This window comes from Platalea leucorodia, assembly GCF_965183815.1.
Source record: "Platalea leucorodia genome assembly, chromosome: 12".
NCBI classification, from domain to species: domain Eukaryota; kingdom Metazoa; phylum Chordata; class Aves; order Pelecaniformes; family Threskiornithidae; genus Platalea; species Platalea leucorodia.
In genome coordinates, this window is record NC_138834.1 from 3,452,798 (window position 1) to 3,479,811 (window position 27,014).

Here is a 27,014-nt window from a genome sequence, read left to right on the forward strand (position 1 = left end):
TGGGGCCCTGGAGCCAGCCCCAGCAGGCATAGCTGCCATAAACTCAGGTTTTCAGCTTTAAATGCTCATGGGTTCAGATGGCCAGTCCCCCCCCGACTTTAAATTCCCATTCCTCCTATTACATAGGAGAAGTATTCCAACTCTGAAATGACCTCACAAAATCCTCTGAGAATTTAAATAGCCAGAAAATATCCAGACTGGGCAATATACAACAGCAATATGATGCTCAGGTTATTTTTTTCAGAGGGTGGAGGGGGCTTTTCCAACCAAGACTAAGGATGTTGTGGAGGAGAGCCAGCCCAGGGACTCTGGGTAGGACCGAAGGAATCCAGGCACAGGGACGGTGCCAGGGAGCCTGGCAGCAGGGCATCAGCAACATTTTGGAGTACAGAGACCGCATTTATACATTACATTCTTATTTTTAAGCCACTAGGAAGCACGGCTGTGCCCCTGCAGGCAGAGCTCCCGGGGCTGGGGAGTGGTGCGGCTGCCGTCTCTGCTGTCCTGCTGCAGCCACACCGGGGACGCCTGCCCAGACCCGGCCGCTGCCCCCGACCTCCTCCGTGCCCCCGGGAGAGGGGTCTGCGGCCCCCGGCAGCCGTGCGGCCCCCGGCAGCCATACAGCCCCCAGCCCACCCGCGTCTGCTGTTCGTTGGCTGTGCACCCGCTCAGCCCCTCTCGGAGACAGCACCCATCCTCCCCAGACCCCGAAAAACACGCAGTGAGCCTGGCATTAGAGGAAAAGCCAAGACTTAGTTCCTCAAGTACCAGGTTCGTGCTGTGGTTTGCACCTATCGCCTCTACCCTAGAAGCCATCTGCAAATGTGGTTGGAACTGGCTGGGGATTTCCGAATACACTGTGCTCGGAGGGGCGGCAGCAGAGGCACCGTGTGCCCTCGTGGCCTTCGCAGCCCCTGCCAGGTGCCGCGGAGCCCCCCACCCCGCTGGGCACAGGGCTTTCTGCTTTGGGTCTGTAAAGCACGAAACCCTTTCACCAATGGATCCACACCGCTTCACCCACAGGGAACTGCTGTGTCCCCGTGGGAGAACAACGCAGCACCCCGAGCACCCGCACGCTCGCTATAACGGCGTCTTTGTGCTGTGGACATCTGCTCCCGATGCCCCAGCCCAGCCCCGTGCTGAACCGGTGACCGCGACGGGAAACACTCCGGCTCCCATTTTCATCCCCGGGGAGCTTGAGCTGGAGCTGATGGCAACGGCAGGGTGGTTTTGCCCGCGGCTGGGGGATCGGCCAAGCAAGCCACACACCGGGAGGAGACAGCAGCATTTCTCCATCCTCCCCGAGGGTTATCTGGCAGCAGTGGAGCCCTGATTCCTGCTCCATTTCTGATCATCAAAATGCATAATCTGAAGTAGAGAAAGGCATATTGAAAGCCTTTCCACAGGCTTTATTTATAAATCACAGTCCCCCCATGTTAAATAAATTTGATTTAACTTGACGTCCCCTTAGCGTGGGTCCCAGCACCACCGTGAGCACATCAGCATGGCTGCAGGGCCACCAGTCCTTGTCACCACAACAGGCTGCGTGGTTGGGCTGGAGAAGCCATGGAAGCAGTGCTAGTCACGTCCCTGCCTCCTCTGATCCTCCAGGTGCAGCTTCTCGATATTTCTTTTGTGGAGAAAGAAAAAAAAAAAAGAAGAGGAAAAAAAAGAGAGTGGTTGTCTTCCCCGAGATGCTGTTCTCCTACCTGGCCTCATGTCCGAGAGGAATCTATAACATGCTGACATTCATGCAGTGTCACCCCAGCAAGCACCAAAAGCCACGTCTTCTTGGCTCGAGAGGGGAGAAGAAGAAAAGCGATGTGAACCGAAGGAAAATCCCATCTCCCATGATGGCAACTCACACTGCCCTGCCCCTGCAGCCCCTGCGCGGGCTGGCAGGCAGAGGTGGGACGGGGAGCTGCTTTGAGCAGGGCAAGACCCATGCAGTGAGAGGCAGCTTTACTCAGCAGAGGGAGCTGCTACGCCTGAGGTTTTTTGGTTTGTATTTTTTTTTTTTTAAAGGATATTTAATGGTTTAATGGGAAGTTTCCATTGAATCATGCCCCGTAAAATCACACTGTAGCACATCGTCCTGAAAATAGCTGCACCCTGTGAATGATTGGGACTATTTAAAAATGCAAACAGCAGAGAAAGAAACTCAAGGTGACCCCTTTTTTCTATCAGGAAGCAACTGTGTGCTTCTCCTGCTTTTCCTGCTTCGCCACGGAGGGCTTTGCCTTACGCCCGGCCCCACGGCAAAGGCCCTGGCTGGCAGCGGGGCAGGGGAGCAGCCCTGGGCCCTGCAGCGATGCTGCCCGCGGCTTCCCCCGCTGCTGGGTCTCTCCCAGGAGCCGGCCCTGCCAGAGGCAGCAAGAGGCATTTCTGTAGGAGATGTGCAGAAGCAGGGTAGAGGGGAACAGTGTGTCCTTGCAGCTGCTGCCCATTTCCCTCCTTCAACACCCCTTGACAACATCAGGCTGGAGGACCCTGGCCTTCCTGACATCTCTATCGCAGTTCCTAACACAGGTTCTCACTCACCGCTTTCAAGGACTCTCAGATGCCCAAATTATACCACAGAAAATAGATTAGCAGTGAGAAAAAAAACCAAACCAGCAACATCGTAATGCAGTGCTTGACCTTGCTTCTGTTGCTCCAAACTCCTGGCAGAGGCATCAAGAAAGGTTTGAGGCTGACTGTGCAGCATCCCTCCTCCCTCCAGCCCATCCTCCGCAGCGCAGCCAGGTGTGACAGAGTCACAAACGAATGCGATACATCTTCATCCCTCCCAAAATGTAAAACAACCCGAAACAGGAACTCCGAGAGCAGGAGTTCACATGCATAGATCAAGCTGGGGTGGTGGGTGGAACTGCATCTCATTTGGCTGCACGCAGCAAGGCTGCTCCTTGCGGAGAGGCTGCTCCCGAGCCTCAGCAGCCCGCACCTCACTGCAGGTGGCAGGCTTGGTCTGGCAGAGGACGGGGAGATCTCTGTGTAGGCAGCCAAGGTTTATTAGAGAAATTGTTAAATTCAAATGACTCGGATACAAAGATAAGCTGCACTGCCTTCTGAAAGGCAAAGGTGTTTCTGATCCGTAGAAACTGATACAGGTTACCGAGACATCAGTGACCACAGCAGGTTTGACAGTAAAATGATCACCTTACAGTTAATCTTAGTGGAGTCAAACTTTCTTTCTACCTAGTACATCCAATAGGATGCGTACATCGTGTCAGCACATAACTACCGCCTCTCGCCCGTGGCCTTGCTGCCTGTCCTCCATGGCGTTGCCATCTGTCTCAGCAGCATCTCTTCCCCTTCAGCTCTCCCCTCCCTCATCTGCCGTGTTAAAACACCCAAAGCAATACATCTCTATGGAACATTTCTAAATTCAACGTTAGGCTGCTCTCATCTTTAACCGGATGGGGAAATAAGGAGGTGCGGAACTCAAAATCTGTTATTAGACCTTTAAACTAAAATTAAAAAGAAAAAACCAAAAAGCACTGTTCGTTTCTCATGGAGAATTCAAACCCTTCACCGGCATGTTCCTAGGAATGTTTTTCTGCTTGCAACAGTTAGCATCACGGGATCGTATCCACCTCCCCTCCCTGGAGCACCACGGCGTTGTCTCGTCTGTGGGATGAAATGTCATAGGGCTGCGCACATCAGTGCTGCTGTCCACACGCTCGTCAGCACGAGGCTGGCTGACAGTCTGAGCACGGGGCAAGCCCGGAGGGACGGGGAGGCCGAGGTGCAGGAGCAGACCTCGTAGCCGTTTTCTGAGCGGCTCTCGTCATGCTGCCCTGGTTTGGAGCGTGCCCCAGTCCTGCTGCTCCCGGCTGCTTCTGGGGCATCGGACTGCATGTCGCTGCACACCAGCCAGTCTCTAGCGATGGACTGGGGATAACCAGGCTGGGCCTCCAGGTCACTGTCCAGCACTTTCCAGTACTCCTTGCCCCTGAAGAAGTAACTTGCACCTGCAAAGAGACCAAAACCCAAAAGCAAGATGAGTGGCGATGGGCGCTCTCCCAGTGGCAAGGGCACAGGAGCACTTAGAGCAGCAGAGGAGCACCCCCACCCCAGCTGAGCCCCGGGGAGCGGGGGCAGATGCGATACCACTTCTTGTTGCCAGTACCCTCTCTCGCTGCAGGAGCACAGCGGCTGCTGGTGGGATGCTCTAAAAGATGATGCTACACCCGGCTGAGATCTCTCGCACCAGGCAGGAGCCACCAGACAGATGGGAGACGGGTGGCGAGACATCGCTGCTTCTATGGTGGGTCCTAAAGCAGATGCATCCCCCTGGTACCAAGGGTGTGCCCTAGAAAATGCACAGCTGGACACACCATATGCATCTCTCGGTGGCCGTCAGTGGACAGTCTTGTGACAGGGCATGGTAAGGCTGAAGAAGACCTCACCTACCTGTTAATAACCTGGGGTGCGTGTTGCTGTCCCTGGGCTCAGATAAATAACCTGAGCCTGGCAGGGCCCTGGGAACCTTCTGCTCTCGGGTGCACTTTTTCCACTCTGAACTGGGAGGCTGTGAATTCTCTAAGCAGGTCCCACGCTCACAGAGGACTCCTACCCGCATGGATGGCCGGTCACTCTCAACAGCTCCAGGGATTCAGTTTGAAAAGCCTCTGGAAATGTCCCTCCCCTCTGCCTGGTTTATGGGTTGCTATTACACTCTTAGGTTGCCGGTAAATAAAACCTGGAAGTGCCACTTTGCTGTGAGCGAATGGCTGGTTTTAAACATCTCCTGTGACAAAATTTTTGTGGTTTTTTCAGGGAGAAGAAACCACTGAGAAATCTCATCCCCGGAAAATAAGTCATAACTCTGGGGAAACATCTCCTTTAAAAATATTTTCTGTCTGCATCCTTGTATATCTAGCTAAAAATCCAATGACAACAAATTCAGTGAAGAGCAAGCCAGCACATATTAGAATAAAAATCACTGCAAAACAACATCAACTGTGTTCTTTTAATAAAATCAAATTATTAGGCCCCCAGGATATTTTTGTTGCCTGCTTGAAATTACAACCTCTTTTAGCGAGCAGCGCGGGGAGCTCTGGCTGGAAGCCCACCTCCCTCTTCAGCTTTCAGACACCAGAAAGCGTCATCCCATCTGGGGCTGAGCAGTTCATGTCAGCAGGCCCGGTAGAAGGGGCTACAGCTCAACTGCAAATGAAGCACTGATTTTTTTCTTGTGTTTTTTGAACTGGCATATGGACTCACCATCTGACCACCTCATGGCATCATCTAAAGGGCTTGGTATTCCCTTCCACAGGATGGTCTCTGAAGGGTACCCGGGATCCATCCTCCGTTCGTGGTCATCGTAACGCCAGTAGAGATTGTCCTTAAAGAAATAAGTCTTGTCATTGTGGGCCCAGGAGAAAGCAGCGTCGATTCCTCCCGGTGGCAGACCGAAGTCCGAGATCGGCCGTGGGTATCCTTCCTCCACGTTATTGTCTTTGAAGACCCAGTACCTGTCTCCTGCGGAAAGGAAAGAAGCACAGAGCAAAATCACATTTGTTTCGGAGCCGAAACCAGCATTCCCCCGCAGGCGAGCTGATGTTTCATTATCCGTTGCCCTGACAATCCTCAGGACTGAGCTCTTGGCACTGAAGGATGGGGACGGGAAGGCAGCAGCCCAGCGGGGAACCTCGATCTCAGGGGAGTTGCTTTTTTTGTGTCGGGCTCTCCGCGGAGCATAGCCCTGTTTCCCTCCTGAACTGCTGCAGGCGTGACGGTCCCGGGACACGAACACGCCGACAGCGTTAGCACAGTTGTCGCTTTTATGTATCTAGTGGTGGCATTTGGTTTTCTGTCCCTTTGATTTCTGCCCGATATCTAACTGCAAGAAATAGAAAGTTACGTTCAGCTGTTGTGGGCATATTGAGCACTATCTGCCTGCTCTTCGACTCCTGAGAACCAAAGCGTAGTCCTACTTTGGAAGAGAAATTGCCACGCTTTTTAGAGCCAGCTGGGCTGAAGGACCTGTGAATTTTAAGGGATGTAAGGAAGATGGACAGGGGCTGGACAAGTCCCATCTGAGCAGCTCGCTGCTCTTCAAGTGCTCTCTACACAGCCACCACCCCCACCCCGCTCTGGCCCTACCCTGGGCAGGACAGAAATGTCAATATGGGGTTTGTTTTCAGATTAAAACGAAGCACAACATAACTGGCCCACAGTCAGACGAGGAATCAGAACAAGTAAACCAACCCAGATCCCTCAATTCCCATGTGATACTCTAACCACCTGGGCAGTCTTTCTGTTTGTGCAATGTCTCTGTGAACCTGCAGTGTCCTTTTGGGCATCACACAACCTATTTTAAAGATCAGGCTTTTTCCTCCCTCAGTTTTCTAGAAAATCTGAAGAGGCACTTAAACACATGCCCATGTATCAGCAGCAGGACCTTAGAGGCTGGGGTAATTTGTGCGCTTTGGTTTCTGTCCAGGGATCAATGAAACAGCGCTGGAGGGAGAGAGCGACACAGGATTTTATAGCTGGAAAGAAAATCTCGAGTTTAATCTTAGGAGCTAGGCAGGACTAACACGCACATCACGCGTGGCCACGGAGCGCTGTGCCTTGCAGGGGCAAGACCCCAGCTGTAGCAGAGCTGTAATTTCGGCCTTACAAGCCAAATTTAGCCAGCAGCCAGGAGGAGCCCCTGGAGCCGAGCTGCCGGAGGTCTGTCCGTCCCCAGCGGGGAGGGAAGGGAAAAAGGGAAGGAAGCGAGCGAGTGCCGCTGTGGTCCGCAGACCTGGCTGGGAGGGTCTGGTGCCAGGCGTGAGGGCTGCCGCGCTCCAGCTGGCCCCATTCCCTCTGGATTGACGGAAAGGCAGAGCGGGGCGGGCTGCCCGAGGCAGCCTTTTGCGTGTCGTTCCTTGGGGAGACGCAGGGCTTGGCAGGGCTCTGCGGTGCTGAGCGCACGGGCAGCCTGGAACGGCTTCGGCTGCGCTTGGAAACGCTGGAGGAACTGAAACCAAATTATTGCTTTCAGAAGTGCTTGGTTCAGCACTTCTGAAACCGATAATTGCACCACGCTCGGAGCAGAACGGTCGGGAGACAAAAAGCCGGGGAGCACGGAGGGCTGGGATGTATTTAGCTCTTCAAGCGCACGACCTTTCAGAAAGAGCTGGTGCCTGCTGGGGGCTTGGGCGACATTCGGCACATGGGTAACGTCTAACCAGCGTGGATGGACGGTTCGCAGGGGACTTGGACATTTGTGTAGGAATCTCTTTCCTCCAGTTCTTCTGAAAGAAACTTGCGAGATGTTTTTAAAAAAAAAAAAAGAGAGGATTATAACACTTTAAGAAAAAAAAATAGTAACAGAAATGTAATTGGCAAAACCAAGATCTTCAGGTTTTCATTTTTGTCCCCTCTGCAGCTTCTTCACTTCTCAGCAACAAATAGTAAAAAGAGAAAAGGCTGAAGAAGGAGCTCAAAACCTGTAAAGTGTGTGCGTGGGTGGTCCCCGCTTTTATTTCGTTCTTGAAAAGCAAAAATTTCAGTTAGGTTTGGCTGAAGTTTTTCTTCAATGCCATTCCCTTCATTTTCTGGGGAACACGACTGCTACTTTTTGCCTGCCCTCCCTACAAGCTGGTTTCTCCTGGCCTCGCTCATGGACAGCAGATCTCAGACCTGCCCTGGGAGATGCTCAACAGCTGACGCTGGTGTCTCCTGCCTGCAGGAGAGGCCAAAACTCTGCCAAGGTACCTTGGCACCGGGACCTACACCGGGGACGCACGCGTGCTGCCTCCAGCACTGCGTTTGCTCTCACCTTTGAAGAAGACGATCTTGTGGTCGCTGGTTCTCTCGTAGACCGCGTCCAGGCTGTCCAGGTTGAGCGGCAAGCCCCGCCAGAAGCGGTGGATCTGAGCCGGCTGGAGGGAGACCAAGTGCTTATTGCGAGTCAGTCTCCAGAAGTACTTCCCTGGAGGAACAGACTGGACATTACTGAACCACACTGCAACCCACCTTCGCCGGGAGACGAGCGCTGGGTACACGGCAGCAGCAGAAAGCAAAGCGCGTGAGATGGGAGCTATGAGTTACAGATGTCCTGCTTTCCAGCAGCAGCTGCTAGCGCTTTCTATTCCTGGCAGCCATTAGAAGAAATCCCCTTTTCAGGATCAAAATAATCCCCTGGACATCGCACCGGAGTCGTTATACTCCTGGCCACGGCGTGAAGCTGCACGGCTGAGTCGGAGCAGGCGAGAGGAGCCTTTCATCTCCTCCCTCGCTGCTCTGCACGGGACCTCCTGGGAGCTGGCGGGACCAGGCAGCGCCTGAAGCTACACCGGGTACCAGCAGCCTTTAGCGAGAGCCTCCGAAGAAACATCCCTGTTTCTCCTCTCCCAGAGCACCCGCAGCTTCCCGCGCACAGGGTGCCCAGCTGCTTTCATATTTAGAAATGCGTATGATGTTACGATGAAACACGGCAATATCAGAGGGTTTTTTTTATGAAGAAAGGGAGTAAGAAAATAGAGGAGGAGGAAACTGTATTAATAAAACTGGAAGGGGCTGAGGGGGAGAAGGAGGCACAATTACGGAGTTTGGTACCATCTTGGCATAGGATAAGCAGGGGACCTCGGTCCTGCGGTGCTCCCAGGGGCCAAACGTACCAGTGGTGTAAGCAGACACCCTTCCAGCACCTGCAGCAACACTGCCCCAGCTAGAAAAGCATTTGGCTTGGGGTGTTTCTGGAACATTTCGGGTAATGGAAAAGGCAACAGGTTTGTCCTCTGTGGGAAGGATGCCAAACTTTCTCATGCCGAAAGAGCCTTGCATGGGATTTCCCGAGGAGTCTTAATGATTTTAGGGGCAACTCAGAACCCAACTCTGCACTGTCTCAGGGATTCTCAGCCTGAGTTTTTGCAGCGTGCTTCGTGCTGCATTTTCCCCAGAGAGCTTCACACAGTGAGATCTCAGCCGGAGCAAGACGTCTAAGCGCCAACTCTCAACTTTGTCTCATATTTGTTATTGCCTGTTACAAATTATTGCATGTTATTTACATCTGCTCTTGCATGGATTCCCAAGAGGGGATAAGCAACAGAAACCAAAGATGCGTCTTCGGATTTGTATTCAAGACACTCGGTCCTTTCTCCAGAGCTGGCAGATTGTGGCACTGTCTTTTAAAATTTTATGGAAATTGGATCTTAGCCTAATAATGCAGGAGGTGAAACTCTAACACTTAAACATCTGCAGAGAGGGGGGTTTATTCTAATTATAAGGATTTATATCATATTCTTGTTCTTCTGCTCCTGTTTGCATATTTGCTCTATCTGACTGAAACCCACGAATGAATAATACATTCAAATGTGGTAGGAATTGCCATAATTACAGATTCTTTTTAAGAACATTAGAAAAAAATAGGATTCAAATTTGGTGGCCATTGTACATCGATGGAAAAACATGTAATTAAATAAAGATGATCTCTGCATCTCTAATTAGCAAGGCACTAGACAAAGCCAGATTTTCACTTTTTTAACAAGAAATACAGCTCGACGTAATTCCTTCTTTAGCAGATAAGTATCTGAGCTTCGGAGTACCCTGGGCTCGTCTGAGACAAGGAGGGAAGCCCCAGTGCTTTTGACATTTCCACCCTTTGCCAGCGATGGGCTCAGCGGGTGTGCAACTGCAGCAAGCAAGCTTTAAATCTACTCTCAAAGTCAGGCATAGCCTGGGCTGTTGGTTAGTTTGGTTGGGGTTTTGATAATCTATCAGGAAAAAGCAAAAAAACAGAGCAATTAAGTAGCAAGGAATTCTTAACACGACAGCCCCAGTCTGCCCGGGCTCGTGTTTTGTCACGGCCAAGCCTGCTCACCGAAGTGCTGCGGTTGCTTGGACGATCAGCAGCCAAAGCCAGATCCGCGGGGGAACTGCTGCCATTAGCTTGCAGAAATATAATAAAATAATAAAAAAAAAAAATCCCAACCCCGTGTTTGTTTTAAAAGTTTGATTTAAAACTACCCCCTGAGCTGGCAAACTGAGCAGGATGAAAGCCAAGTGTAAAGTCCTGCTGTCCTGAGCGTCTCGTTTTATATGGATGATGGGTTGAGGCAATTGCTTTCTTTAATACTAGGTGATTTTGATCCCAGCTCTGTACCGCGCTCTCCGTGCTTTGGCTGCCTCTGGCAAGACTGCTGCACACACCGTGCAAACACACACAGGCCAAAGTTGTCTTAAAACCAGGAGTCTGTAGCAAGGCACCAAGATCAAAGCAAGTGGCGTTTCCGAAGTGCGGAGGATCCACCGTTGCCTTCAATACAACAAGCCTGGGAGCCCTGGAGAGCTTTGATCCTGGTGTTTTTGCGGTGGGAGAGGCTGCTCTCCGGCTAGGGAACCAGCCAGGCAGCTCAGAACAAAACGTCCATCAATGGAGGGAGCTCATCACTGGAGGTCATTAAAATCCTGCCCGAGAGGCGACGTCCCTGCTCCGTGGCGCCCAGGACGGTTTGGTGGCGGCGATGGGGGCTCCGAGGGAGGTGCCGGGCCCCGGAGGCAGCCGTGCAGCTGGTGCCCACTGACACTGTGCTCTTTACATTTGCATTTTGGCCCACAATAAATATATCCAAAAATAGACACCAACATGGATTTCTCTTTAGTTTTCATCTTTTTTTTCCCCCCTCTGAAAGACAGACAGCCATTTATCCTGGACACCAGTTCTTGTCTCTTATTTTCCTTTTTCACTGTGGCTTTTTGGAGCCGGCATCTGAACAAATACCGCAGGGGAACAGCCTCCGTATTGTGCTCCCCCGAGGGCGCAGACAACATCGGATTCTCTGGAGCCCTTTCGCCATTCTTGCCTGCGACCCGGGACTCGTGCTGTGATGCCCAGATGGGTTACACATGCCCGGCCGCTGCTCCTGATCCCTGGGGGAGATGCTTCTGCCTCCCTGCTGGATGGCTTTGCGGTGGCCAAATGGTGGCCAGGGATGGAAAGAAGTGCCCAGTGGGCAAGACGGAAAAGAAAGCCCATGTTGTCCAGCCTAGAGGGGCTCTGTACAGCTGAGAAGACACCGATGGGATCCTCGTCAACAGGCCGGCACCCTGGGGCCACGCTGCCAGCAAGTGTTTGCTGACATGGAACCAGATGGCTCTACAATTGCGTGCACGTTGTCTTTGAGCAATGCACAGCAAGCAGCACGAGGGAAGGTGAAGTGTGGGAGGAAAGGAAAGTTGGAGGCATCCGGGAAAAAAGCAGTGGAGAGCTGTTGTTGCTCTGCTCATCCTTGGTTCGACCCAGATTTCGACTTTGATAGTGCAAACATCAGGTTTTAGTTCTTCGCTTGGGCAGTGCGGTGCAACGGATCACAGCACGGTACACAGCGACACGCTGGCTCGTCACCAGCCCAGCCGCTTCAGAGGGGAGCGTTAAACCCCGGCTGCGGGCAGCCGCGTAGACACGCACCTGCCCAGTGGCACACCGGCCAGGCACTGCCGTGATGTGGGCAGGGGGGTTTGCCTCCACGGGCCTCTCCTTCCTAACCACGTGCCAGACCCCCAGCCTGCCATCGGCTGCATGGGCACCTCCGCTGCGCTGAGAGGGACGGGCATGAGCCAGGCAGTTTCCTTCTGCACCGGAGGCAGGATTCACATGGACATTAAAATTTCCTTATCATCCATCTTCAGCCTCAACAGGCTGATTAAAGGTCTATGCCCTTTAATTGGAGCCAAAAGTGGCATGTGAGATGCCTGCCTGAGTCTGTGGGCCCTGCAGCCTGCAAACCCCAAGCCAGCTTATCCTCATCACCCGCCCCAGCCTGCCCGACGCTGCTGCTGCAGTGTTGCACTGTCACACCAACGTCACCACAGTGTGACACACGCAAAGACCGCTGGCAGCGGGAGCTTACCTTTGAAGAAGAAAGCCTCTCCCCGGATCTGGGCCACCGCATCAAAGTGAGTGTTGCATCTGTTGGGCACGTCCCGCCTGAGCCTGCGGAGAGATGCCCAGGTGAACACGGCCCAGGTGGGCAGCGAGGGGCCATGTCCTCCCCGGTGTCCCCCATCCCATGGACCGCATCCCCCCTGCCCCCAGAGCCCCCAGCAGAAGACCACAGGCTGCGTCCATCCCTCGTTCCTCACGCTCAAACCCAGCCACGTGCACTGGGATTTCCAAGGGGAGCTTGGGCAACCCTCAGCCTGAAGACAGCTTTGTGGCAGACGTGCTCCCTGGGCCACTGGAGGCCATCGCTGGGAGTCAAGCGAGGACACGCTCTACATCTACCAGCTAGTGTAACTGGTGAGGGCAGAGCTGGCTTCCCGCTGCCCGGTGGCACAGCGCAGCTCGGCCGGCTGCCCCCGGGCAGCAGGACACGTGGTGGATAAAAGCCAAGCAGCATCTCGCTCCAGCGGCTGGGGACGTTGCTGCTCCGAGGCTGAGCTCTGAAATGCCAGTGAGAGGTGGCGGAGCTGCAAAGCAGAAAGCAGACGAGACCGAACACAGGGAGACGATGCCACGTGCGAGACAATGCCATGTGCTATGTGGTGAAAGCCACCCGGCAAGTTGCAGCTGAGATACTGAGCTGCTTTTAACAAGGCAGGTGGGAAAGGCACAGAGTATGAAGGACCCACAGCGCTACAAAGCCCATGTGAGAACTGATGATTGATGGAGGATGAGGAGAGGGTGCTGGGAACATGCACAGAAAAGCTGCTGTGGGTGACAGGGAAGCATAAATCTAATTTGCTGACAGAAGAGTTGTGCTGGGCTGCCAGCACCAGCTCCACAGCCCTCTTCGGGCACAAAACAGATGCGGAGGTGAACCCCGTCCACCCTCCCAGTCATGCACGGGGCGAGAAGAAGGGGTCGGCACGAACAAGTGTCCTGCTCCTCCTGCTGCCGGTGTGTGACGATGCTCTCCTACAGCAGCAGGGAGAAACGCTCTCATGTTTCTAGGTCAAAACATGGCCATACAGAGTCTTGCGGACAAACTCCATTAGAAGGCGCACAGGAAGAAAGATAACTAATGGCATTCAGCATGTTCAAGGCAAAGGGTCCCTTAGGGCCCTCATAGCCTTTCTGCAACCCCTGGCAGCTGGGACACCTCCACCAAGAGCAGGTGCTCAGCACCTCTGTACCGTGGGCATCACACCAAGCAGGGCAAAGCGGGGTGAAGAAGGTGCCGAGGTGGGAAAAGTAACTGCAGCACAGGGATATTTTTTCAAGATTAGATTCTTCTTGGTCCCATTACTGTAGGAATAACCCGACTCTTTATGCTTCAATCCTGTTATCCCCTCTTTGCAGATGGTACATTGAGGCGCAGAGAGATGACCTTCCTCAAGGTCACACTCCAGATGGGGGCAGACCAGGAGGTGACCTGCTCCGTCTCTGCTGCTCTCACCTGGGGCGCTCCTGGCATCCGGCAAAAACGCATGTGACCATGAACTCCTACTTTCTTGTTCCGTGTCCCTTCTTAACTGTCCTGCTGCCCTGGTAGTAAAACAATTTGGTAACTCCAACGTTTATTAATGAGCTGGATCCAGAAGTTCCCTTAATGAGGGCACACTGGTTGATGACACTCAGCGTAAGCAGTCCTTTGCCAACGCAAACCTGCGTTGGAGCCAGGCTATCGGTCCACTTGTTCCAATATTCACCCCCACAGGTACATTAGGGAGTTGCTCACCGTGAAAAGGTTTAGGTAAGTTATGCTTGCACAATTCAGGATACTGCAGAGGAAGTTTGATTAAAATTTCAGCAAGGATGAGTTCACCTAAGGGTGATGGGGACAATTTTCCATTAACACGAGTAAAATTTTGAGTCTTAGGGAAATGCAAAGCATTCCAAGATGATACAGAATTTCTGGACATGCCTTGAATGACAAAAAGTAGCTAAGTGATAGATAGCGACTATCATTTTTTACTGCTCCTAATCACTTCAGTTGTGGGCTGGCTGGCCAGTCTCCACACATACTGCTTGACAAAAGCAACAGCCTCTGCAGGAGACGGTCAGGAGAGGTGAGGAAGAAGGGGCACTCTGTGTGCGCGTGTTTTCCAGAAGACAAGATGTCCAGAGGGAAATACCAAAGCCAGAGTGAGCAGGCAAGATACTGATGCGTAAGTGGAGCTTCGCTAGTACATGTCCTTTGCAGGAACACCAGTGACAGCTGGAAAGAAATGAACTTGACTTACGGGACAGTGGAGCGGTTCTCTGGCAGCTCTGGCAGGACAGGATGGTCATCAGTTTTGCTTACTTCGGGTCTGGCTGTGGGGGACACAGATTCTCTGACCCCTATATGGAAAGACAAAGAAGCAGTAGAGGGGTACACCATCCTCCCCACAAGCTCCACTCACCCCAGAAAATGGCTATTCCAGCATGGGCCAAGGCAGAAACGGGCCGTAGCTGGGTGAGGGACACAAACTTACCGTAGAGTTGCCAGATTCGGACTTTGTCCTCGTAAGGGAGGTCATATTTGAGAGGATCCCCCACTGGACCTTGGTAGTAGGGTCGCATAATAGACTCTATGGCAGAGATATGGGTCAAGCCAATGGCATGGCCAAACTCGTGGACGGCTACAGCAAATAGGTCCATCCCGTGAGCGTCTGGAAATGAAGACAAAATTGAAATAAAAGTCACTACATGCTGATTGCATTTTGGGGATTTGGGTGGGTTGTAAGGGCTGTAAGAGAAGGTATAGGTATATATTGGATAAACTGGGATAGAGAGCTTTGGAATAGGTGAAGTTTGAAAACTAATTTTTGCTCCAGTTGGAAACAGGAGCCTGAAGTGTATCATATGAAAATGGAAAGAAAGCCAGACACCAGCTCGCAGTGTGAGTCCTCAGCCCCACGCAGGCTCGGGGACCGCCCTGCTTCTTCCCGGACCACTGGTGGCACCTGAGAAAGAGCTGGACAATCATCTGAGATGGTGACCTGGGCACAACCATCCGTCCCCCCCGCTAACTGGCAGTGCAGGAGCTGGGCCACAGCAGTCGTCTCCTGTATCTCATGTCTGCCTGCAGCAGCTGCAGACACACTCTTTGTGATGCCCAGAATACCAAATTTCTGCAGCCAGAAGCTTGTCAACGCCTGCGATAATGAGCAAAGCCAAGTGCCAAGGAAGCGGTGAGCGCCCGGCAGTGCCCGCCTGCCCACGGTGCTCTGCTGCCTGGCTGGGCTTTCCCTGCCTGCGCAATGCTGGCATTGCACGCTGCTGCCCTGGCCAGAGCCACCGCGAGCACCTTCCTGCACGCATACAAACACAGAGCTGTTCACCTGCTCATCGGCCACCAACCCCGCTCATCTAACTGCTGCCCTGACAGGGAATGGCAGAAAGGCCAGGTGACCATGTCCAGCTCCTTTCCAGAGGACTTGCCCGTCTTCTCCCCTCCTACACCTTGTGCTGGCAGGGCTGCAGCTCCGGGGTCTGCTCCTTTAGAAATTTTGATCCTCACATGCCACACTGGGCATCAGGGAGACTTTACTGAACATTGATACCTCCTCTGAAGATTCTTCCCTCAGTTGGGCTCTTTCTACTCTGTTCTCTTTCCCAAAATTGCCTTATTTGCAATCCAACCCCTAGTGCCTCACACCACACCCACACACAGACCCATCCTTCTAACGAAGGGTCCTCTCCAGAGCCTCAGACACTCAGGTCAGATCTCAACCAGGGTTAATGTCTTCTTCCAAACTTCCACCGCTGCTGCCACCAAAGCAAAGGAAGAGCTCCCCTCAGGAGCCGTACGGGACTGATCCTGCTCGGTGCATTCCCACCACCCAGCTCCAGGCCAGCTGGGCAAAGCACCCATGCAATTGCTGCCCCTCACTGCACAGCAATGCCCTGCAGAGCAATACCAGTGGGTGGCAATGATTTTAAGTATGGTTCTTACAAAGATCACGACTGCAAGTGTTGTAATAAAAAGGCAGTGAGGCTGGAAAGCCGAGGTGGGCGCGGAGCTCGGGGAGCCCCATGTTCCCTGAGCCACGCTCGGGGCCAAAGGAGACGTCGGGCAGATCCTGCACAGTCCTTTGTGCTCCCCACTGGGCTTGGGGTGTTGGGGGGGATATTTTTGCTGAATTCTGCTTTTTTCTTGGTGAACATTATTTACAGTGTCTGTAAACAGCCAGGATTTTTATAACCTGTGCTGTTTTCCCCAGCACTAGGAGAGAACAAGACATATGCTTTCTGACATTTTAATGCCAAACTGACAACCTTGGGGATATTTTTATATCACCTACCAAGTTGTTCTTTTTGAATCACTAGGAAGAACAAAATAAATAAAAGATGAAGGTTGGATAGCTCCAAGACCTTCAAAATAGAGGGCAGCTTTCTCGCTGTCAAGCTCATCGCTTGTCCCTCGGTGATGCTTGGAGGGATCCTCCCTGCGGGGCTGCCAGCCCTGAGCCCACTCCTCCACACGAGCCTGTTTCACGATGAGCGTTCCCAACCACCAGCTCCAAAACAGGCACCACTCCTCACTTCATCACATAACGCATCTGCTACGGCAAGCTACCAGACCTCGGCGCTTGCCTCTGCCCTGTATGTTGGCAAAGCAGAGCTGCTGCTTTATTTTCTTCCTTCCCCATAAAACATTGGTTGGGGTTGCACAGCGTCGGGAACCAAAGAGCAGGTTGAATCCTGAAGAATCAGCCTGTCTGGACCTTTAGCCTTAACCCCAGACCTCCTCCAGCACATCTGGTGAATACTCCTGCCCACAAACACTCAGCAGGGACAGATGGAGGTCAGCCTGTGGGAAGGGAGGAGAGGGGTGGGGAGAAAGAAGGTATGAGCTGGTTTCCGAGAAGACGAGTAGGTCTAAATGAAATCATTAAGCTGAGGCAGCAGGAGCCCGCTGGGAGGCTGGCAGAAGAGGTAGCGTGACAAGTAAATTAGCAGCTGGCGACTGCAGAGGAGACACTCCGTCAGAACGCGCCCGACACGAAGGCTGGGGACCTGATCCCCACAGATGGCTTCCACAGCTCAGGAACACTCGCTTCTGAAAGTCCCTCTGCTTATTAAAACTCTGTTCTAGCCAGATGATATGAAATAAAAGAAAAAAAACTGTAACTTGTGACCATCCTGATGTCAGGTAATGGACATGAGACGGCAGGAAAAACCTAGCGTTCACAGGGGGCTTTTTCCCTGCAGACCACAGAGCCCTTTCCAGGCAGGTCAGCTAATAAATATGCTCTAAAAATAGGAAACTGGGGCACGTGGCAATGAAGCCACCCAAGAGATGGCAAAGTCAGAGAAGACAGGCCCCATCCGAGAGCTCCAACAGCCGCACACCCAACCTGTGACCTTCCAGGTCCCAGAAGAGACAGGGACTGGAGGTGGGCAATGGGGAGCTCTGCAACTGCTGATACGATGGGGCGAAAAAAGGAGGTATCATTGAGGCTTCCAGGAACATAGGAGGTCCTCGACGCTGGCTGCTGTCATTCCACTAGCAAGGCTGAATGGGGAACCAGAAGAAGGCGTTGGGACCCGCAAGCCCGGGGTGAAGGCGTAGCAGAAGCTAAACCACTCTAGCCACCAGCACAGAAGAGGGAAGCTGGGAGCACATGCATTTGGCTGCAGCTCTCCCACCCCGACATACCTGATGATCGGAAGGTCCAATACTCATCATCGTCAAAGTGGGTGTCTCCTGCTGTGTGATGGTCTCCCGGGAAGAAAGCATGTGCCACTGTCCCACCAGGTCCATCAAAGGGATAGCCATCGTTGTGATCTGCCTTGGAGAAGTCTATCTGGATGTCGGCGTTGTTACCTGCCACTTCGTGGAAATTCAGCGGGGTAATGTCGCTCCAGACCTTCAGGGCATAGTACATCAGGGCTCGGACTGTGTCGTGGCCCAGGTGGGACTCTTTTGGGAAGGTGCGAACTCTGAAATAAAGAGGGCAAAAAAGAGGATAGGACAATAGCACAAAAGATCTTCTCTGAGGATCACCAGGAAGGGCTCTGCAGGTGCCTGGTGCGTCACAGAGACTCGGGGAGGCCTCCAGAGCTCTTAGCGCACCTCCAAAGTGCGCCCGCATGCTTTTCAGATGTGTATTTAAGTCTCTGAATCACATGGGTTCCAGAGCTATGAGGATTTCGGAGACTGAGTTTGGGTCCTCTGGAAATACTGAGCCAGTCTTCCCCACCAGAGTGTGAAAGACCCCGCGGGTGTGAAACACAACCAGGATTTGTGTCCTGGTACCTCCCGATCCTGCTGTACCAGGTGGCAGGCAGCCTCAGAGCCACACTTCACGCACAAACTGCGGTTAATGCCCAGGACTACTACCCTTGCCCAGCCTTGGAAATGCCAACGCTGTGAGTGCCTGTCCAGAGCTTGCCCATTTCTTTTTTCAAGCTCCCTTTCAGATCTATCAACAATTATTTTCTCACCACTTATTTGTTCCAAGTGCAACCCAAATACGCAAAGATTATTGACTTCTGAAGCCTTTGCACCACACACAGGCCCGTACGTTTTCCTGCAACAAACAGCAGGTCATTCCTCATTCTTATTACACGCACATGGAAATCCAGTACGGATTTGCTGCCTCCATATATTTCCCAGCATGTCTGCTGGAGGTATAAAATATACCCTGAAACCAGGATGCTGCCAGCAATCTCCGAGACTGCAATCCGTAACAAGGAGGAAGAGGAAAAGATGCATTTTATGTAAATCACATTCAAAATGCCTCCAGCCTATTGCCTGCAGGAGACAGGCTATCTGATGGAGCACTGTAGTTGAGAAGCTCTTGCCTTGCTTCTTAGTAGAAAAAGCATCAATGAGTGGGGGCTTACGACACTACTTCACCTATCACAGGGCTGTTATGGTTTCTCTGTATGAGCACGGCATCCCTTGGTCCCCAGCTCTGCCTCGCCCTGGAAGAGAAGCCAGGTGGGACGAGCCGTGTGCCGGCGTTTCCCCTGCAGCTGCACGATTCAAACCTCCCTTTTGGCCTGAGCTGGAATGAAAAAAAAGTCAATGTTTCCTGTAAAACCAAACCTTGAAAAAGAATTCCTAATATTGTTGATTTAATAGAGGAGGTGAAAAGACAAAGATGCAACAAGGCACCTTGGCTTCCAAAAGAGTATGTTTAGATAATCTTTCATGGACAATTTTGACAAAAATAAACACACTCCAGGAAAATGTACTGTTGACTGAGTAATTATTGACAGAAACCAATTCTACTGGAAAATTTCTGGCCAGCTCTACCCTGGTGATAATGAATACTTTATTTCTTGTATACCAGCACACCAACCAAAGTGTTCATGAAATATTCATGGCTTGACAGATTTTTAAAGGCTGAAGCAACAATTATGATCACCTCGCTTGCCCTCCTGCATAATATAGCTGGGAGAGCATCGCTCAGTTTTACACCACTCCCCAGCACCAACGTGAAGTAATGACCTGACTAAACCTCTAGAGGTAATTACAGGTGTCAGAAAGGGAGGTCACATCACTCAAGCTCTTCCTACGAGTAGTGATTTGGGTACTGGGAGACACTGCGGATCAGCGACGGGGAGTAGGAACAACTCGCTGACTGAGGTTGGATGCTCTTGCTTTCCCAAATACTTGCATATATCCCATGCCTGCAGAGACACGCAGCCCAAGGTGGGTACCACCTCCTGACCTGGGTAAAACTAGCGAGGGTTAAATCCAGGACAGAACAAAAAGGGACTCATGAGAACAAGCAGAAACCTCCCTAACAGTTTCTCTGAAGAGCTTGGGAACCCCACCCTAGAGACGGTGGGAATGAGATGGGTCAATGAGGCAAAACACATCACAGCCAGATGAGCAAATATCATTCACATCTACACCTTTGCTATCCTTAACTAGTCTGGGCAAAGAAAGACCTTAACTACTAAACCAAATGAGTTAGCATACATGTAGCATCAGGTAACCGTAGGACTTCAAACAAAAAATACTTGTAAAGAAGACAGCATGGAGATACAAACAGTATGAGCATAGGATTAGAAAAGACAATTTTCAGGCAATTTTTAATTTATAGAAGAGACTGTGGCTGGATGTAAACATCTACAGTACAAAAAAAAGGTCACCTGGTTTCCAGATATTCTTTAACTAGGTATCTTCATCTTCCACAACACTCCTCTGGACTTAGGTAAACCCTTTACTGCTTTAATCTCTACTGAACAAGTCATTATACCTGTAAACCACACCATGTTTAGTCCAGGAATTACGACCTATCTCCAAGATTTTGGTGCCTAGGGCACAGACTCAGATTCAGGGACATCATCTGCTCTTCCCTCCTCAAGCCCCGTTCAACCGCGTGAGCTGCTTTCCTTTCCTTTCCCTCCCTTTCCAGCTGTAGAATGAGGATAATAAATCTGATCTCCCTTGTAAAAGGATGGTGGATGAAAAGCCCTGTCTAAAGAGACAAACGTTATTAACATTCATCCCAACCCCTGACTCCAGAAACATTAGATTAAGGCAGAAACACTATCAATACTTATTTTGCTTCTTATAAAGGGTCCTGTGCCTCTGAGCTGACCCACATTTTATTAGCATGCTGCAGGTGTAAGTGAAAAACCCCCCATCCTTTACTCATTACCATCGTTATTTTTCAAGAGAATCCCATCAGGGTTTTTCAATTCAGCATCTGATTTGATTGCTGGAGCTCTGCTAATTGTTTTCAATGAGATTAGGAGAAGCCTATTATGCCGATAGGATGTTTGTCGGCATTGCGTTACCCAGTTCCACTGAAAAGGAGGCACATTTCTAGCACCATGCAGATGCACACAGGACTAAATAAGCTTCCTCCCACCTTGATTGTTATTATTTGTAGTAAATGGTGCTTAGGTACCCAGCGGAGAGGAGTGCTCCTTCGTTTTGGATGTTAATCTCTCCTGAGACTCCCCTTACAGAGCTCCAATCGCGGGGAAAAGCCTGATGTGAGCAATTGGAGAGAAACTTCTCTCCTCCAGATAGCCCCTGCCAAGCCACTGGGAAGGTGATGAGGACGGGGCTGCTCAGTGCCCCTCCGGCCACCCCACCAACGTGGCCCCGAGCCCCCCACAAAGAAACACGAAAGCTGATGATCACCCGGCTGCTACCAGTCCTTCACATATCCCCCAAGTCCCCTCCTTTGCTTGTCCCATCCAAAAGAGATTTTGGGTCCAAGCTGGTTAATAAGTAGAGGCCAGAGAGGGCTGATCTGCCTCTGTTCGCTATTGAGGGGCACCCGCACCAATGGTTATTTTGATTTCTGGGTTCCTTTTGGGGTTTTGTCCTCCCAAAGACAAAAGTGGAAGAGTATTAGTGATGTATGAGAAATCAATTGCTGGTTAATGAAAACACTCCTTCACCTTCTGCAGCCCTGAAACCACAGAGAAATAAAATAAATGCTGATAACTACCAAACACAGCAGGCTAAGGATTGCCTGATAAACACAAATTGATTTTTTCTGGCAGGGGGAAGAGGGGACAGTTGAAAGGGTGGATGCTTGCCGCCATGGCAAAGGCGCTTTCCCAGCCACCCTGAGCCACCCGCAGCACAAGCCATGGCACGAGCCGTGGCACGGCAGCCCCGGTCCGGTGCTACCCCGACACTGCCGCAACACCCCAATGCCACGAGAGGAAAGCAGCGGGGCTGTCTGCCCCTCCATTGCACCTCTCCCAGCACTTGCAAAAATTACTGAACATTTCTGGGTGATAATCCTTCTCCTGTCCTTTAATATGCACATAACACCAGGCAGCTCCCCGCAGCCTGGCAATGGGCACTGGCACGGGAATCATCCGTCCCGGGGAGAAGAGATGGGTGCAATCAGATCTCGGGCTGCGAGAGGAGCAGCTGCTCCGGAGGGGGCTGCCGGAGCGGGGCCGCTGCGCTTCGCCGCCCGCCCCAGCCATCGTGCCCCCGCGCTGCCGCCTGCGCTGGCAGCAGATGCCAACGTGGCAGCTGCCTGCGCTCCGCTCCAGCCGCTCGGGGCTTTTCCTACGAGGGTCCCACGTGCCTGCGATAGGCGCGTTATGACAGCCCTGAAACAGCTCCGCACCGGGGGCAGACAGTCCTGCCCGCCTCGGGCATCCGTCACACCCAGGCAACGGGGGCACAGCTGCCTGCGGCCAGCTGGGCTTGGGCTGGGAGGTCCCCGTGGTGGATGCCACCGATTAGAGCAGGAAAGCGGGAGGATCAGGTCCGTTGTGGGGATGGGAGCGTGGTACTGGGGGCTACCCTGGTTGCACACCTTTACCTGCCTGGCTGCTGCCCCTCCGTGCCTCAGTAAATCCACATCTCAGCTCAGGCGGTGGCACACCTCTGCTGCGGGCGGGCTCGGGATGCTCACAGCAATGGCAGGCAGCGACTGACAGACACCACTGCTACCCGCCACCTGCGTTTGCTCCAGCTCCAGCACCCCATGTCCTGAGCATCACAGTTTCAAATACTGCAGCTCTGATGAAGTGGCACCAGGGACTCATCCTTAACTAAAGATGGATGACTAAAGTCATCTCAGTTCAGCACTGGGCTGAGATTTCAGCACCGGGCTGAGATTTCAGCAAGAAAAAGCCTGGGAAATGTAGAAAGCTGAGCTTTGGCGGCTTCCTCCTGCCCCAGGGAGCTCAAAGCATGCAGAGAGGGGCACGGCCCTAACGCTGCATTTCCCATGACTGCAAGGAGACGGTGGGTGCACGGGAAGAGACGGAGATGCCAGCTCTGAACTGCCCTTCTGCGGGGCATAACCAAAAGAAATAAAGCAAAATTAGCAAAAGAAAAACCAGGCTGCAAACGCGAGGGGAAGCTCCCGGCGCCGACGCCAGCAGAGGGCATCCGCAGCACGCCGCGCCCTGCGCCAGCTGCATCCCAAACCTATCCCACTGCCGCCTCACCGAGGGCCCGGTACCTATGTACAACACAGAAATAATCCCATGAAAAGAAATATGTCGTAATATCCTGCAAACTTTCCCTGGAGATCATGCACCGAAGACCGCGTGTGTCCGCTGCTGCACCAGGATGCTCCGCGGCTGCACCGCCGGCTGTGCAGGCTGCAGCCTGTACTGTTTTGCTCCCTGAGCCCTCCAGTCCCACAGGCTGGCTGGACTCAAGGGTAAAAAGAAGAAACCTGCGCAACCTGCATGCCTACAAAATTTTGTTTGCCAAACGCTGCCTTCTCCATCAGCGCAGGTGCCTATCTGGAGATCATCCTTTCGTACAGCTTTGCTTACCTGTTTATTCCAGCCTTGCAATTGTTCAGGTTTTTCTTCAATTTTTAAATGCATGGCATACTAGAATTTGGTTTTGTTTTCTTTTTTTAAAATCTTCAATGTGTAAAAGGTAAGCGTGTAAAACTTTATGTCTCTATTGGCGGATTTTCACGGCAGTTTCAAAAAAGCTATTTTAATCTCAAGTGTTGGATGTAAACACTACGTTGGAGTTTCTATAACGCTATAGCCTTCTGTTGGCTTATACAGCCTCCAGTTATAAAATACAGCCCTTTCTTGAACAAAAGCCAAGATCTTGGAAAGGATCAAAGAATAAAAAGCAGAAATGAGTTTGTCAGGAAATGGATTTTTTTATGTCATACACATAAAATCGTCTCAGACCTAAGCCCCTTTTTATGGCAATCTTTGCTGCAGCACCACAGTTTCCGAGGGGGTGGGAGGCTGGGGGTACCCCGGGCTGCGTCCACCAGAACAGCCTGACCCCATTTCTCTCCAGCCTGGGACTGCGGACACTGGGCCAGCGCGGCCGGAGCCCTGGTGGCACCTGCAGCACCGGGCTCCCGACCGCGCCGCCCGGCCACCGCGCCCGCCCTGCCGTGGGACATAGCTCGGGTTTGTCCAGCCCAGCTTGGCTCAGAGGAGCTGCCGAGGTCAGGGCTGTGCACAAGCCTGGCTCTGGCAGCTCGCAGGACATCAGGGCAGGTTTTATTGTTTCACCCAAGGGGATTCTTTTCCTCTCTGAAATATGAAGTTTATTCCTCTTACCCATCAAGACGGGGCTGGTCAACAGGGGGACAGGCTGAGCTTTTATAACGCGGGTCACTTCACTACAAGAAGCCATCCATTAGCCAAAATTGTTTCTTACTGAAGCTGAATTATGTTTATCTTTTCTGAAAATAAGGTCTCAGGGGGATGTGCTGGAACATGGACCGAATCCCTGGTAAGGCCACAGTTTCAACACGTGTCAACAGCGACAGCCAAGTCGAGATTTGTTACTGCAGTGGGAGGTGGACTGGCTCTAGGGACTATGTCAGGATCAAAGAGAAGATTATTATTAAGAAGGAGATCTCTCCATAGCATCCACACGCATTTTCAGGATAGTACGAGTATCTCACGGTGCTCACCTTTCTTCAGCGGTTCTTGGAGGAACAATTGCTGCAGCACACAGTCTTGGAGGGAGGAAAAATGAGTCCCAAAAAGCACAAGTCTCGGTGGGACAGGGATCAGCTTGTTTGCCACCCCTCACCTGCAGCGTGACTGCTGGGGGATCTGGAAGTTGGACTTGAACTTCTGCGTGTTGCAGGTTCAGAGTGACCCGCACGCGTTGTTCCCCGACGTCAAGGGAAAAATACTCCCCTGTGGCAAGGGCTAGGAGAAAAAAAGTGACTCTAGTACCCAGAAAACGCTTCCAACCCTTGGGCTCAGGTGGGGCAAGAGAAGCAGCCCGATCTGTGCTGAGCCAAGTCTGTGGCAGCTGCTTGAGAAAGCGCAAAGTCCCAAAGAATTCAAGAGAAACGATGCTCTAACCGCTGCACTGCAGCAAAAAGCTCCCAGCTAATCCGCCGACCAAATCCACACCGTTCCCAGCCCTTGGCCAAGTGAGACCAGAAAGTCAAGGCTGGGATTGGCAGGAGAAGAGTTTAAAAAAATAGTCTGTGGGGTCCTAGGAGCACAGAGGGACACGTTTTAGCACATCACCTTGAAACTCATCACAAAGCCGTGTTTAGCCCAGGTCTGTGTGGGATCAGCCCTTCGCTGCAGCTTTTCAATAGGGGAGGATGGATTCCTACCTCCAGGACAAGTTCCTTTTGCTCCACTTGGTGACAGCCTGCGCGAATCGCTTCCTCCTGCTCTCCGTGGTGGCGAGGTCGGGCAGAGAGCAGCGAGGGGTCTTCATCAGCTCCAGCGTGGCTTCATCTAGGGTTAGAAAAAAAAATAATAGAAATCATGGGAACGGTGGGCTAAGAAATCCCAGGGGGGACAGGGAGACGGGAAGGGAAGTGCTGAGGACGCAGCAGCGGAGCAAAAGGCAATGCCAAGAGCTCGTCGGAGCACGGCACCGGTCCCAGCATCACCCGTGGTGACACCCATGGGGTGCTGAGCCCCCTCCATGCCACGGCTGCACCCACCACCGGCAGCAATTCCTGCTGAAAGCCCCTTTCTTCAAAGCAGCCACCAGCTGGGGCTGCCAGGAGGGCAGGGGAGACGGCCCCCCGCGGCTGGGGTGCTAGGCGCTAGCTCTGCTCTTAGCGTCGATGGACACTTTTATTGATTTCAGGAGAAAAGGCAGCAGGTTACCTCTTGCATGACACTTTAGAGATCTCGAAAACTTGTGTGGAAAACCACCTGTGGTCGGCTTTGATTATACTTTAAAACATAAATTTTTAATTATTCTGTCTTATTCTCTCTTGCTGAATTTCCCATTATACCCCTGGCAAAGCAGAGAGACGTCTGCATGTAAATAAACTATATCTCTGTTCTGCTAGGAGCTCATTTGGAAAACGTTCATATTCCTTCTTATTTATTTTTAAAACTGAATGAAAACTTAAAGCCCCTATTCTCATCTGCTGAAAGGCAGACAAGTTGTTCGTTCACCCGTTTTCCGTGCTGACTTTACCTCTTTACTGAAACGCTTTGTTTTCAGGTGCAAACCCGCATCCGTGACCTGCCCGGGGCAGCCCCCCGGGCCTGTTTCAAACACCCCCTCCAAAAATGAAAATGCAAATGCATTCGAAAGGCCATCCTTGCTCCTGGGCCTCCTGTAGCTTGTGATAAGGTGGAAGGGAAATAATTGCACGTGCTCAATTAAGAGCGGAAAGTCCCAGCGATGGGACGCGGCCAGCGGCTGCTCAGGCGGCAGCGCTCCGGGGGACCGGCGGAGGGTGGCCGGGGGGCCAGGGTGGACAGAGACCGGCCTGCTAATGAGCAGCTTCTCGTTAATTCTGTCCCAAGCAGTGGAAGCAAGCTGGCCACGCGGCAGGAGGTCGCGGCCACGCATCAGGGAGGGAGGGGAGGAGAGCAGACAGGCGCCCTTCCGAGGGCCAGGATAATGCTGGCTTTCTCCTTCCCTCAATGAGGACATTGAGAGGAACAACCCCGGCCACGCTGGGGAACTTGTGTCGCTTCAGCCTGGCCTTGGACTGCTCCCTCCCAGCCAGATGTGGCCGCCACGTCAGGCAGAAGCCACCCATCGCCCTGTCCCGCTGGCGGCCGGAGCTGCCGGGGAGGGTGATGGGCTCTCAGCTGGCCGGGGGGCAACTGGGGGGTGCCCGGAGCTGCTGCGGCTTGGCGAGAGCCAAGGAGACCCTCGCCAGCTCTGCAGGCACCCCGCGGCTCTACGCGCCGTGGGCAGGAGCGAGCAGCGCTGGGGTGAGGCCGCACCATCCTCCTCCCTCCCCTCGCTGCGCCCCAGCGGTGAAGAAACCAGAATATCTACTTATACAAATTGGGAGGCTTAATCAGGATTTTTGTTCAACTCAATATGATGCTGCAATTAATGCTTTGAACAGGACAACCTATCAGCCTTAGTTTCTCTGTCTTTTTTTCCCTTGTCTTTTTTCTTCTTTTTTTTTTGAGCACACCAAGAGCTATTTTAAGCACGACGGGAACCCCAAGGGTGTGTGGGTCTGGTGAAATAATTGCTTGCCTCAGGTTCTTGAAAGCACAAGGCAACAAAGCACCTGAGCCATGTAATTACTCTTACAGCTGCAAACTGGGCTGTACGTTACACCTGCGTGAGCTTTTCCTGTAGATGATGCTACTCCACAACTCGGTGCCAAGTCCCCTCTCCTCCACGGATCTGCAAGGAGCCGACCCTGCCTCCCTCTGCAGCGGAGAGAGGGGGGATCACGAGCCACTGACCTAGGACCCCCGTCGCCTCGAGCCCCCCGAACCTCTGCATGGCAGTGATGGCCTT

The 27,014-nt window shown here is 52.4% G+C and overlaps 1 protein-coding gene across 1 annotated transcript; it reads right to left on the reverse strand.

Moving 5' to 3' along the window:
- Positions 1-3,162: 3,162 nt before the first annotated feature.
- On the reverse strand, positions 3,163-27,014 carry MMP17 (matrix metallopeptidase 17). The gene is made up of 9 exons (XM_082324849.1): positions 26,960-27,014; positions 24,889-25,015; positions 17,529-17,812; positions 14,359-14,535; positions 14,125-14,224; positions 11,850-11,932; positions 7,778-7,930; positions 5,230-5,487; positions 3,163-3,974 (listed from the first exon to the last, which is right to left on the reverse strand). The coding sequence occupies exons 1-9, from the start codon at positions 26,997-26,999 to the stop codon at positions 3,646-3,648; spliced, it is 1,551 nt and encodes a 516-aa protein (XP_082180975.1). The 5' UTR covers positions 27,000-27,014; the 3' UTR covers positions 3,163-3,645.

Excerpts from the sequence above, each read along its gene's own strand:
- MMP17 (XM_082324849.1), bottom strand. The coding sequence starts at position 26,999 with ATGCAGAGGTTCGGGGGGCTCGAGGCGACGGGGGTCCTAG. Across the intron at positions 14,225-14,358 it reads CCGAATCTGGCAACTCTACG|GGGTCAGAGAATCTGTGTCC; the intron begins GTAAGTTTGTGT and ends CTTTCCATATAG. Across the intron at positions 3,975-5,229 it reads TGCCATGAGGTGGTCAGATG|GTGCAAGTTACTTCTTCAGG; the intron begins GTGAGTCCATAT and ends GTCTCTTTGCAG.